This window comes from Neolamprologus multifasciatus, chromosome 17 (genome assembly GCF_963576455.1).
Source record: "Neolamprologus multifasciatus chromosome 17, fNeoMul1.2, whole genome shotgun sequence".
Lineage (NCBI taxonomy): Eukaryota > Metazoa > Chordata > Actinopteri > Cichliformes > Cichlidae > Neolamprologus > Neolamprologus multifasciatus.
Window position 1 is genome coordinate 37,599,699 of NC_140455.1, and position 9,803 is coordinate 37,609,501.

Genomic DNA, 9,803 nt, shown 5'->3' on the forward strand with positions numbered 1-9,803 from the left:
CAGCCATCTTTTTGTTGCTTTTTTAGTCTCGGCTCTCGTGTCTTTATCGTCGCTGTCTTCGATGCTCCTCAGCGACCCGTCTCAGAGCGACCCCGACGCCAGAGACTTCTGGTTCAACATGCAGGCTCTGCAGCTGCACCTGCAGCGAGAGGCCGAAGTCAACCCGCAGGCTTCGTACTACAACGTCGGGCTGCTCAAGTATCAGGTCAGGATAGAAACCGAGGATCCCGATGCTTCGTGACACCCAAAAATAACTAACCTCGTTTTCTCAGGCGTCTTCTCAGGACCCGGGTCGGGCGCCTCTTTTGCTCTCAGCCGAGTGTCAGCGGAGCGGCACGGTGACCAGGGTCTCCCTGGATTATCACTGCTGCCCCGCCACCGCGCCCTCCACCCAACTCACTGCCGTTCAGGTGCTGCTGCCGTTGGACCACACTGCCACAGACCTGCAGTGCCAGCCACCCGCCTCCTGGTGAGCAGACCTGACTTCTTTGATGTATTTTAATTTATCCTAATTTTGTTCTACTTTAACATCCAGAACACCTCCTGAGGGCCACAGAACGACAGTGTCGGTGTGATTATAGGGAGGGTGTGACCCCTTTGACATCCAAATAATGACATAAACAGAGCAGCTTGTGATGCAGCAGGTATGACAGAGGTGCACATGATTGCAGTAAAGCAGCAGTAACTTGTGTGAGAGCTACAGTCAGAGGGTGGGGAGGTAATGGACAGAGTTCAGTCTTCTGACGGTCTGGTGGATGAAGCTGTTCAGCAGTCTTGCCCGAATGCTTCGGTACCTCCTCCCCAAAGGCTGAAAATGGAGCATGATGGGTGGCGGGGGCGAGGCGAACGTTTAAAATGTTGTCCACGAGGGAGGGCGGCGAGGTTCTACGTTTACGGGTCTTCGAGAAGGAGGTTGTGAAGCCTCACGGTGATGCAGCCAGGAAGGACGCGCTCTGCGATGCCCTGGCAGAAGGAGAACGTGATAAGAGGCGGGACTCGTGCTTCTCATCGATTCGCAGAGGAAGCAGAGGCGAGTCGGAGCCCAGGAGACGTCCTCAGAGCTCCTGTGGGAACTTGCTGCTGCTGCTCGCTGTCTCCTGCAGCACCGCTGATGCTCAGTGGGGGGCGCTGTGGTCTGCCAAAAACATGCTGTGTTTACACCACTAGACCAGGTGTAGTTGGCTTCATCGTTGTTAGGATCAACGACGATGTGGTCGGTGCTGCAGGTTGGAGCTGCACCAACCACCAATAATACGATAATGCTGGTGATGCTCAGTCACTGCAGCCCTGTGACTGTTTGAAGACAGGACAGTGAAAACATGCTGTATATACACTTCCTGAGAGCTGCTATAAGTAATAAATGTATGGGAAACTATGCATCATGGGTACAGATGTGCATGGTTAGCAGACTTCACTACTACTGTTGGATCTCCCTACAAGAAGGAAAACAGAAATGTCTGGATGCATAAAATGTCCTAAGTTACACATTTACTCATAAAAATCCTCTTAAACTGATTTTGTTTTTAATCACCGTTCTGCTGTTTTAGGCTCTCAACACGATCATGTCCTGTAACGCGACTCGTCTTTAAGGTTTCATAGTTCTGCATTCAGGTTTTGTAACAGTAAGCTGATTGGACACAGTAGCTAACTAAACATGATTGTAGTTGATGCCGAATCTTAAACGTTCCCAGCGTGGCAGGAGGTCAGGTTAACGCTGTCCGGCTTACGCTCCAATGAAATGATGGCGGAGCTTCATTAGGAGTTTGCTTGTACCCAGTCTCTCCACATGGCCTGTTGATGTTGAGTCACTTTTTGTATTGAATGTGACACATCATGGTTTATTCTGTGTTTTTAGTCATTTTGATATCAGGACGCCGCCGTGGTGCGGTGATCGTCTTTGTCTCCTCACAGGAAGTGCTCCGCTGGTTTGGATCTGCGGCCTCTGTGTGGAGTTTGCATGATGCACTCTGATATTTTACTTTTCATCTCTCAAGCATTTTTCTGACAACTCCACACAAATCATAAAAATCTATAGATGACTTCAAAGGGTTTCAGTGGATTCTGAACATTTCTGGGATAAGGATTTTGAAACGCCACACAGTGGTGCCGTGACACAGGTGCAGGATTATCCTAATATTGTCAGGCACAGCCTCATAATATCAGGATGCTCCTTTCTTGTGCTTCTACTGCAGCTTCTCACTTAGAGCGTATTTTCCTCATTAACCTCCAAAGACTCGAACATGATGAACGTAGAAACAAAGAATTACCTGATTTTTGCCTTGAGCGCCACATATGAGGATATTTGTTTAAAATTTCGACAGAAGTGGCAGCATGTCCTCGTCAGTAGATGTCAGGCTGTTGTAGTTCAATTCAATTCAATTTTATTTATATAGCGCCAAATCACAACAAAAGTCGCCTCAAGGCGCTTCATAGATACAGAGAAAAACCCAACAATCATATGACCCCCTATGAGCAGCACTTTGGCGACAGTGGGAAGGAAAAACTCCCTTTTAACAGGAAGAAACCTCCAGCAGAACCAGGCTCAGGGAGGGGCGGGGCCATCTGCTGTGATTGGTTGGGGTGAGAGAAGGAAGACAGGATAAAGACATGCTGTGGAAGAGAGACAGAGATTAATAACAGATATGATTCAATACAGAGAGGTCTGTTAATACATAGTGAGTGAGAAAGGTGACTGGAAAGGAAAAACTCAATGCATCATGGGAATCCCCCGGCAGCCTACATCTATTGCAGCATAACTAAGGGAGGATTCAGGGATTGTGGATTTTGTAGAGCAAAATGTGATGTCCACACATGTGGGCGCCAGGTCCGAGGTCAGGGGTCGGCAACCTGCGGCTCTTTAGTCCTTTTAGTGCGGCGCCGCGTGGTTCGGGAAAATAAATTAGTTTTTTTAAGTAATTATCTTTAGTGTATTTTGCTTATGTTAGTTCTTTTTTAACTTGTAAATTGGAAGATTATTGTGATTTTGAAATATAAATATAAAATTATATTCTATAATTTTTTTTGATCGCTTAAAATAAGCGTCACACTCGCGGAAGCCGGTGTACGAAACGCCGTGCATTATCGAGACCCCAGGTAGGCCAGTTATGGATCTTCGGATCCACATTATGTCAGCAGCTCCAGCGTGAACTATGTTAAAAACAAACACGCTCACGCCTCACAGACGACAGCTTACAGTCCTGTAAAGATGAAGTGACTTCGTACAGCCCCGACCTGCAGACGCTGTGCGCAGAGGTTCAGGAGCAGAAGGTCCATTGTAAACATATCACAGCAGACCCGACGATGTTTGCATGAACACGCTTTTCAGCATCTCTTTATTGACCACTTTTCATACACAGTTGCTGTACGCACACAACCGGCTGTAGCTTTGCAGCTCACAGCCCGACACACACCAACAACAGCAGAGAGAGCACAACGTTAAGGCAGTTTTTGTTTGCTGGATCATTTTAGTTCAGCTTTCCTTTTGATATATTTCTTTAAGAGTTCAAAATGTGTTAATTACATAAATGTAATTTTCTCTGTTGCACTTCATGGATTTAAGCATCACACCTTAGTTGTTCACACAAAGCATAAAGGTAAAAAACAATATTTACAGTTTTATCTTCATTTTAGACGTCAACAAGTATTTGCGGCTCCCAGAGTTTTCTCCCGGATACACAGAGAGACGTTTTCAGGGAGCTTCGGCATTCAGAAAATGCCAGCAGGGCTTTACTGCAGGGAAGATGCAGCTGAGATGCTCTCAGTAAATAAGCAGAGTCTCACTGTTGAAGCTGTTTGCAGCAGGAAATCTGATAAAGTGGCTCAAAAGCGTCAGAGTGCAGTTATCTGCCAACTTCTTTGCTGCTTTAACTTCTGTGACCTTTGATATTAAACATTTGCTTTTACAGCTGCAGCCACAGGTGGCGTCAAATCCATCGTCCAGATTAACGTTTATCGTTGTTGTCTTCTGGATTAAAGACGTTTATAGGCTGGCTGAGGTCGATAACCCGAGACATTTGGAGGATGTTTAAAGGTTGGAGGTTTAGAGCGTTTTTGGCCTCACTGACTTTTTTCTGCCTCCGCAGGAACGCCGATGAACGCCGGCTGCTCTGGAAACTGCCCAACCTTTCCCCGACCAACCACAGCAAAGGTCAGGGCTCTGATTTTTCCCTCGTCTCCCATCGAACCGAGAAACCTCGATTAGTTGATGCTTGACACCATTAACCGATTCGTTTTCTCCTCTCTGCATCGCTGACAGTCGTTGCTCTCGGTGACTTCACAAACATCCGTGTCCTCTTCCCGGAGGTGTGCGATCACCTCGTTAACTGCAGAATTAACATGTGAGCGTGGCAGCTTCTGAATACTGAGCCGACTGATTGCATGACATTAATGCTACACAATGAGAGGTGGCTCTAAGGCTCTAATTTCAGCTGGGAAAGTCGAACATTTAAGTCATTTAAGCTGAAGGTTTTCTTCACCCGTGTGCGTCTTTGTACCCGACACCCACAGCTCTCCTCTTTATCGCATACCTTATTCTTCTAATCATATATTATTACCTCTATGTGAAGCAAAGGGCTTTACAGAGACCGATAAGGAAACTATTCACAGGACAAAGCATTGATAGTTAAAGTTGTGCGAGGTGCACAGCACTGAAAAGCTGCTTTAACTCCTTCGAATCCTTTTTGTTTCTTTACGAGTTGAATTTTAAAAGTGCAGCTTTGCATAAATGCTGTCTGACAGTTTGTCATCAGTCAGCTTCACCGACTGTCTTATAAACAGAAGGTGTTGCTCAACTAGTATTTCTTCTCGTACGCCTTCGAACGCGCGGCTTCGTCATACGTGAACGCGCACACCTCTGCGAGTCAAACAGGTGAGCCGAGGGTAGATTTGCTTCTGTCGGACGATCACGATCAAACTGTCAGTGTGTGCTTAAGGAGCAGACTTGCAGCTTTGTTAACTCTGGTAACAGTCCCCCCGTTACAAACGAAGCAGACGTAACATCTGAGCGGCTGAATGTGGATCTCGTGTGGACATGAGGAGATGTCAGCAAAACTCTGGAGCTCCATGGTTGCTTTCAACTTCCAGGCTTCTTTGGTGTTTTTACTCTTCTTTGTAAAACCACTTTTTCATTTATAATGTGGCTTCTTTTGTTACATGCAAAACAAATTTAAACATTTAGGTGTCGTGTTTTAAGAAACTCCGCCCCTTCTTTGTACTTTATATCTGACAGATGCTGCAAAATGATTCTGCTCTTCACCTGAACTCAAAGAGTGTGTGTGTGTGTGTGTGTGTGTGTGTGTGTGTGTGTGTGTGTCCTGTTCAGACATCTTTGTGAGGACCACAAATTGGAGGTTTACTCTGCTTGTGGGGACCAACAGTCACTTGTGAGGACACACACGCCACGAGTTTAAAGACATTTTTGAGGCTCAAAATGTGGTTTTATTGTCAGGGTTACAGTTAGAGTTCATTTTTCATGTTTAGGGAAAGTATTATGTCAATTAGATGTCCTCACTAAGATAGAAAAACGAGAATGTGTGTGTGTGTGTGTGTGTCTCAGTGAGGTAAACGGACCTTGTGAGTAGGGCTGCCACAAACGATTATTTTGATAGTCAACTAGTCACCGATTAGTCGACTAATCAGATCATCATCCATTGGACGTAAAACGTACAGCTTATTGCACCAGCAGCATCTGCTCTTATATAACTATCATTAGCTTACAGCTTTAAGTGTTTAAGGTATGTGCTAACTAAAAATAAAGACAAGATGATAGTTTATTAAATTTTAATGAAATCTGCAGATTGTTTCGGTGAAGTTTAATAAACTCCTTGCTATCTAAAATATAACAGGACACCGGAGTAAATTCTCGAGCATCTCACACTTCTGATAATCAGCTGTCTGCTTGACGTTTATTCAGCTGTGTAAAAACTATAACTTTAATCTCAGCCAAACCGATTTACTCAGGAACAAATAAAATACTAAAAAAAAGCCAAACAATAACATTTTTAAGTTATCTAAGTGACTTATATATCATGTTTAACCTGAGTAGCGAAAGACGGCGGTGAGTTTGAAAACGATTAGCTGGGAATCCGGTGTTCTCACGGCTCTAGTTAGCCTAGCCCCCGGCTAGCTACCAAGCTAGTGGCTAACAGACGTCTCTGAAAACGTCGGAGCGCTTTTGAAAATATGTGGTGTCTTGATAAACTGAGCAGATATTTGAGGTTTACACAGCTACATTCTATCCTGAAAACATGTTAAACGTTTATTTTGTGACCCAGAAAGAATAATAAGAGTAACATTAAAACTAACTAGCTGCCATTGTTGGAAATTGAGCTGGGCTGCGCTATGAATTCTGGGACAGAGCTTCTTCTTCTTCGGGGTTTAACAGCAGCTGGCATCCTTGTACATGCAGTGCTGCCATCTTCTGTTTCAGTCCGTTATTACACTCTTAAATCCTACTACTTATTCCTGCGTCTTTTGTGATCTTACAAAGCTTCAAACGACGTCGACTATTAAATCAGTCGTCGACGATTTTAATAGTCGACGTAATCGTGACTAGTCGACTAATCGTGGCAGCCCTACTTGTGAGTCACCGACTTTAAAGGGTCCGGTCTTTCCTGCTCTTTATCACTGCCGTGTGTTGATGTGTGATTCCAGGCTCGGGGACTCTGTGTGCCAGCTGGCAGTGCCTGGAGGTCCCTCGCGGCCCTCCACCCAGCCTGGCTGTTCAGTTTGTGGGCTCTGGGGCCTCGCTGTCGGGCATGGACGTGGAGTTGGTGGGCGGTCGCTACCGCATGTCGCTGGTCAAGAAGAGATTCGCCACAGGTGACTCTGAACACACTCACTCACCGTTCTCCATGGACGTTGGCTGTTTATCCCCTTCACTTTCAGTCAGTCCTCCCCAGCTGTTTTCAGAGGAATGTCTTTGTATTTAAAGCACCCAGCACTGACCTGAGAAACATTCAACTTATTTAAGATTTTTAAGATTTTCTTTTTATCTGTAATGGAAATAATGTATTAGTATTCCTGTCATTTTGATATTATTTTGTTGCTGGCCGATGATATACAGGTGCAGGACAGTTAAACATTTCCTTTCTAACGTCGTTCTCATACTTTAAATCTAAAGCAGCTCAGTTTAGCACGATGGCTGCCAGCAGCAGCTGTACGTTTTTACACTTAGTCTTTATACTGATAACAACATCATTTTTAGCAATCTCTAGAGTTAGGCTAACACTTGGTGCTAAGCCGGGTGATTTCTGGCTCCAGCTCCATACTTGAATAAGAGAGTGACATCAGAGAGAAGCTCCAGTCGAGTCCACTTTGTGTTTATGGTTAACATAACAAAATAGGATCTTTTTTTTTTCCCCTCAATAGTTTGATTTCTTAATCTAGACATTTTGCATGTGTGGCTCCCTTTCTGCCTTCTGATTATTTATGTTAATGTCTCTGACAGGGAAGTACATGGCGGGCTGCTCCTTGTGAATCAAACTAAAGGACCGTCAGATTTCTGAACGGGGATCGCTGAAGGTTTAGAGAACTTTGCACTTTCAGTGCCTGAGTCGAGGAACTCGCTTCCTCCCGTCGGTGTCCTGCTGCTCTCGGACCAATTCTTTTCTCTAATTTAACCCGTGTGTTGTCGTACGTTCAGCTGTCCTCCTCTTCCAGGAAGAAAACTTTTTTTTCCTATTAAATCTGTGTCCGTGTTGTTCTGTACGCCTTTGTGTCAAAAGACTGCAGACTGAGATTTGCTGTTGATGACTTTTCTTGAATTAGAAAAAAAGTGTGAATAAAATAAAACTTTACTGTCTGGAGTTTCATGAAATCTCTACAGCATCGAGTCAATTATGAGCAAACATCTTGTACAAAACCTTTAAAAAAAAACTTGTTTGTAAATCTGATGTTTGTGATGAGATTTGATAAAAATAAAAAAAAAAAGTGCTGGAACGTTTGTTTTTTTTGGTTTACATCAATTTATTACACTGTGACCAGGTACAAAATACAGCTGAACTATGCAGTTTATTACAGACCGTCATCTGTCCTTAAGCTAGTTAAAGTGTAGTCAAGAACAGGTTTAAAAATACACAAAAATAAGGGTTCAGTATACTTGTAAGAACCTAGTTCAATAAAAAATAATCCTCCGTCAAAAAATCTAAAACAGCCTTACAAAACATTACAAAGTACACATAGAAATTATTCTTTCCAAAGCACTTTAAGGCAAATTACTGTGACAGGCACAAGTTACAAAAAGCCTTAAACTCAAATTCAAAGATTCCCATTGCTACAACAAAATCCTCTGTGAGGGAAATGAGGAGGAGGAGGGAAAAAAACGAACCGATTTCAACACAAAACTCCATTAAATCAGATTAGTCCATATAAATAGATTTTATAGTTTTTTCCTTACGTCAGTTTAATAGCTTACTGAGAGCTTCAGCGCTGCAGTAATAATTAAATTTCATTACATTGAACAGTTGAGATTGGATACAGATTCATCACACACGCCAGTCTAATCCGTTACACATCAAAGCATTTCTGTCTGATACAATGTGACCAACCAGGTAACAGCATGAACAAAGATTAGGCAAAGACCAAAGGCCACGAAGCACACACTGTCTACATCATAGAAAGATAGATATATATATAATTTATGGATTAATTCCCCAAACGACGCACTGGATTTTTCTATTTCGAACAAAACGTAAGACTTGAACTCGGTAACAGCGTGAGGTCGAAGGATTCGGGGAGCGCGCGTCGGCTGGACGCCCACGAGATCGTTTTTGGTTTCGAGGCGTTTGATTCGTCTTGAAATGAGCGACTCCGGATTCCAGTTCGGGGGTTAACGTCCCGTCTCCGTAAAGCTGATCGCTGTGGATTTGTTCTGACTGCGTGGCAGCTGAGTAAACGGCCACAGAGCCGTCGCGACACTCAAACCGTGAGGAGGAACGAGGAGAACTATTTACATTTTATAAAAGAACTGGGTGAGGGACACGAAACAGTGGCTACTTTTCATTTTTTACTTTCATTTTTTTTATTTTTTTATTTTAATAGTTGCCTCATCACGTGAGCCAAATGAGGCACAGCATAGAAATCTACTGAGGTAAACGGGTCAACGTGTTACACAGCCAAGCTAACAGCAGGAGCTGCCTTACCGACTACTGCGACATTACGAGGTCCTGCCTGACACACGGAGCCGGAGCTGAGGCTCGGCTGGTGGGAGCAACTGAGGAGAAAGGTCCTTTGGGTCTACAGGTTGCATGTTCTTGTTACACCCCCCCCTGCCCAGCGTTCGCTACGAGCTGCAGCAGAGGCAACGAGGCGAGCACACCTACACATAATCACTGTTAAAGGTGCTTCGAATGTTTGAGGTTTGGAGACGATACATTCATACTGCGGTAGAGGCACAGCTGAGGGACAGACATCTCAAAGTTAGCAATCTAAGGCACTCAAATGACACTATGGCACAGCTAGTTAGAGTCTTAAAAACAAAAAGAGGGAGGATGAATCACCAACACCACACATCCAGTAAAAAAGGAAAAGTACTGCACGCACTCGTTCACAGTTGCAACAAAAACAAAGATGCTCAGACCTGTTACAGAGTGGCGCGAAAAGTAAAAAGAAACAACCTGTGAGCTTCTCGGGGGGAGGAGCTCACGGTATTTATAAATGCTAGTGAGGGGAGAGCTGACATTGCTACACTCTTGTCTATGTACATTGCACACACTGACTGCAGGAGGATGCTCGGCCCAGGGGCCAAGAGCGGCGACCCGAAAGGCCCAAAAAAACAAACGAGTGAGATGCTGGTCGGTGTGGCT

At 44.3% G+C, this 9,803-nt stretch overlaps 1 protein-coding gene across 5 annotated transcripts in view; it reads left to right on the plus strand.

Moving 5' to 3' along the window:
• Nucleotides 1-9,777, plus strand: part of fcho1 (FCH and mu domain containing endocytic adaptor 1) — a 75,513-nt gene extending 65,736 nt beyond the window's left edge. For all 5 annotated transcript variants that reach the window (XM_085138540.1, XM_085138539.1, XM_085138543.1 and 2 more), the window contains 5 exons: nucleotides 73-205; nucleotides 273-469; nucleotides 4,083-4,147; nucleotides 6,652-6,819; nucleotides 7,448-9,777. In XM_085138540.1, coding sequence (XP_084994666.1) covers nucleotides 73-205; nucleotides 273-469; nucleotides 4,083-4,147; nucleotides 6,652-6,819; nucleotides 7,448-7,476 — 592 coding nt within the window. In that variant the 3' untranslated portion in view covers nucleotides 7,477-9,777. The remainder of the gene's footprint in view (nucleotides 1-72; nucleotides 206-272; nucleotides 470-4,082; nucleotides 4,148-6,651; nucleotides 6,820-7,447) is intronic.
• The last annotated feature ends 26 nt before the right edge of the window (nucleotides 9,778-9,803 follow it).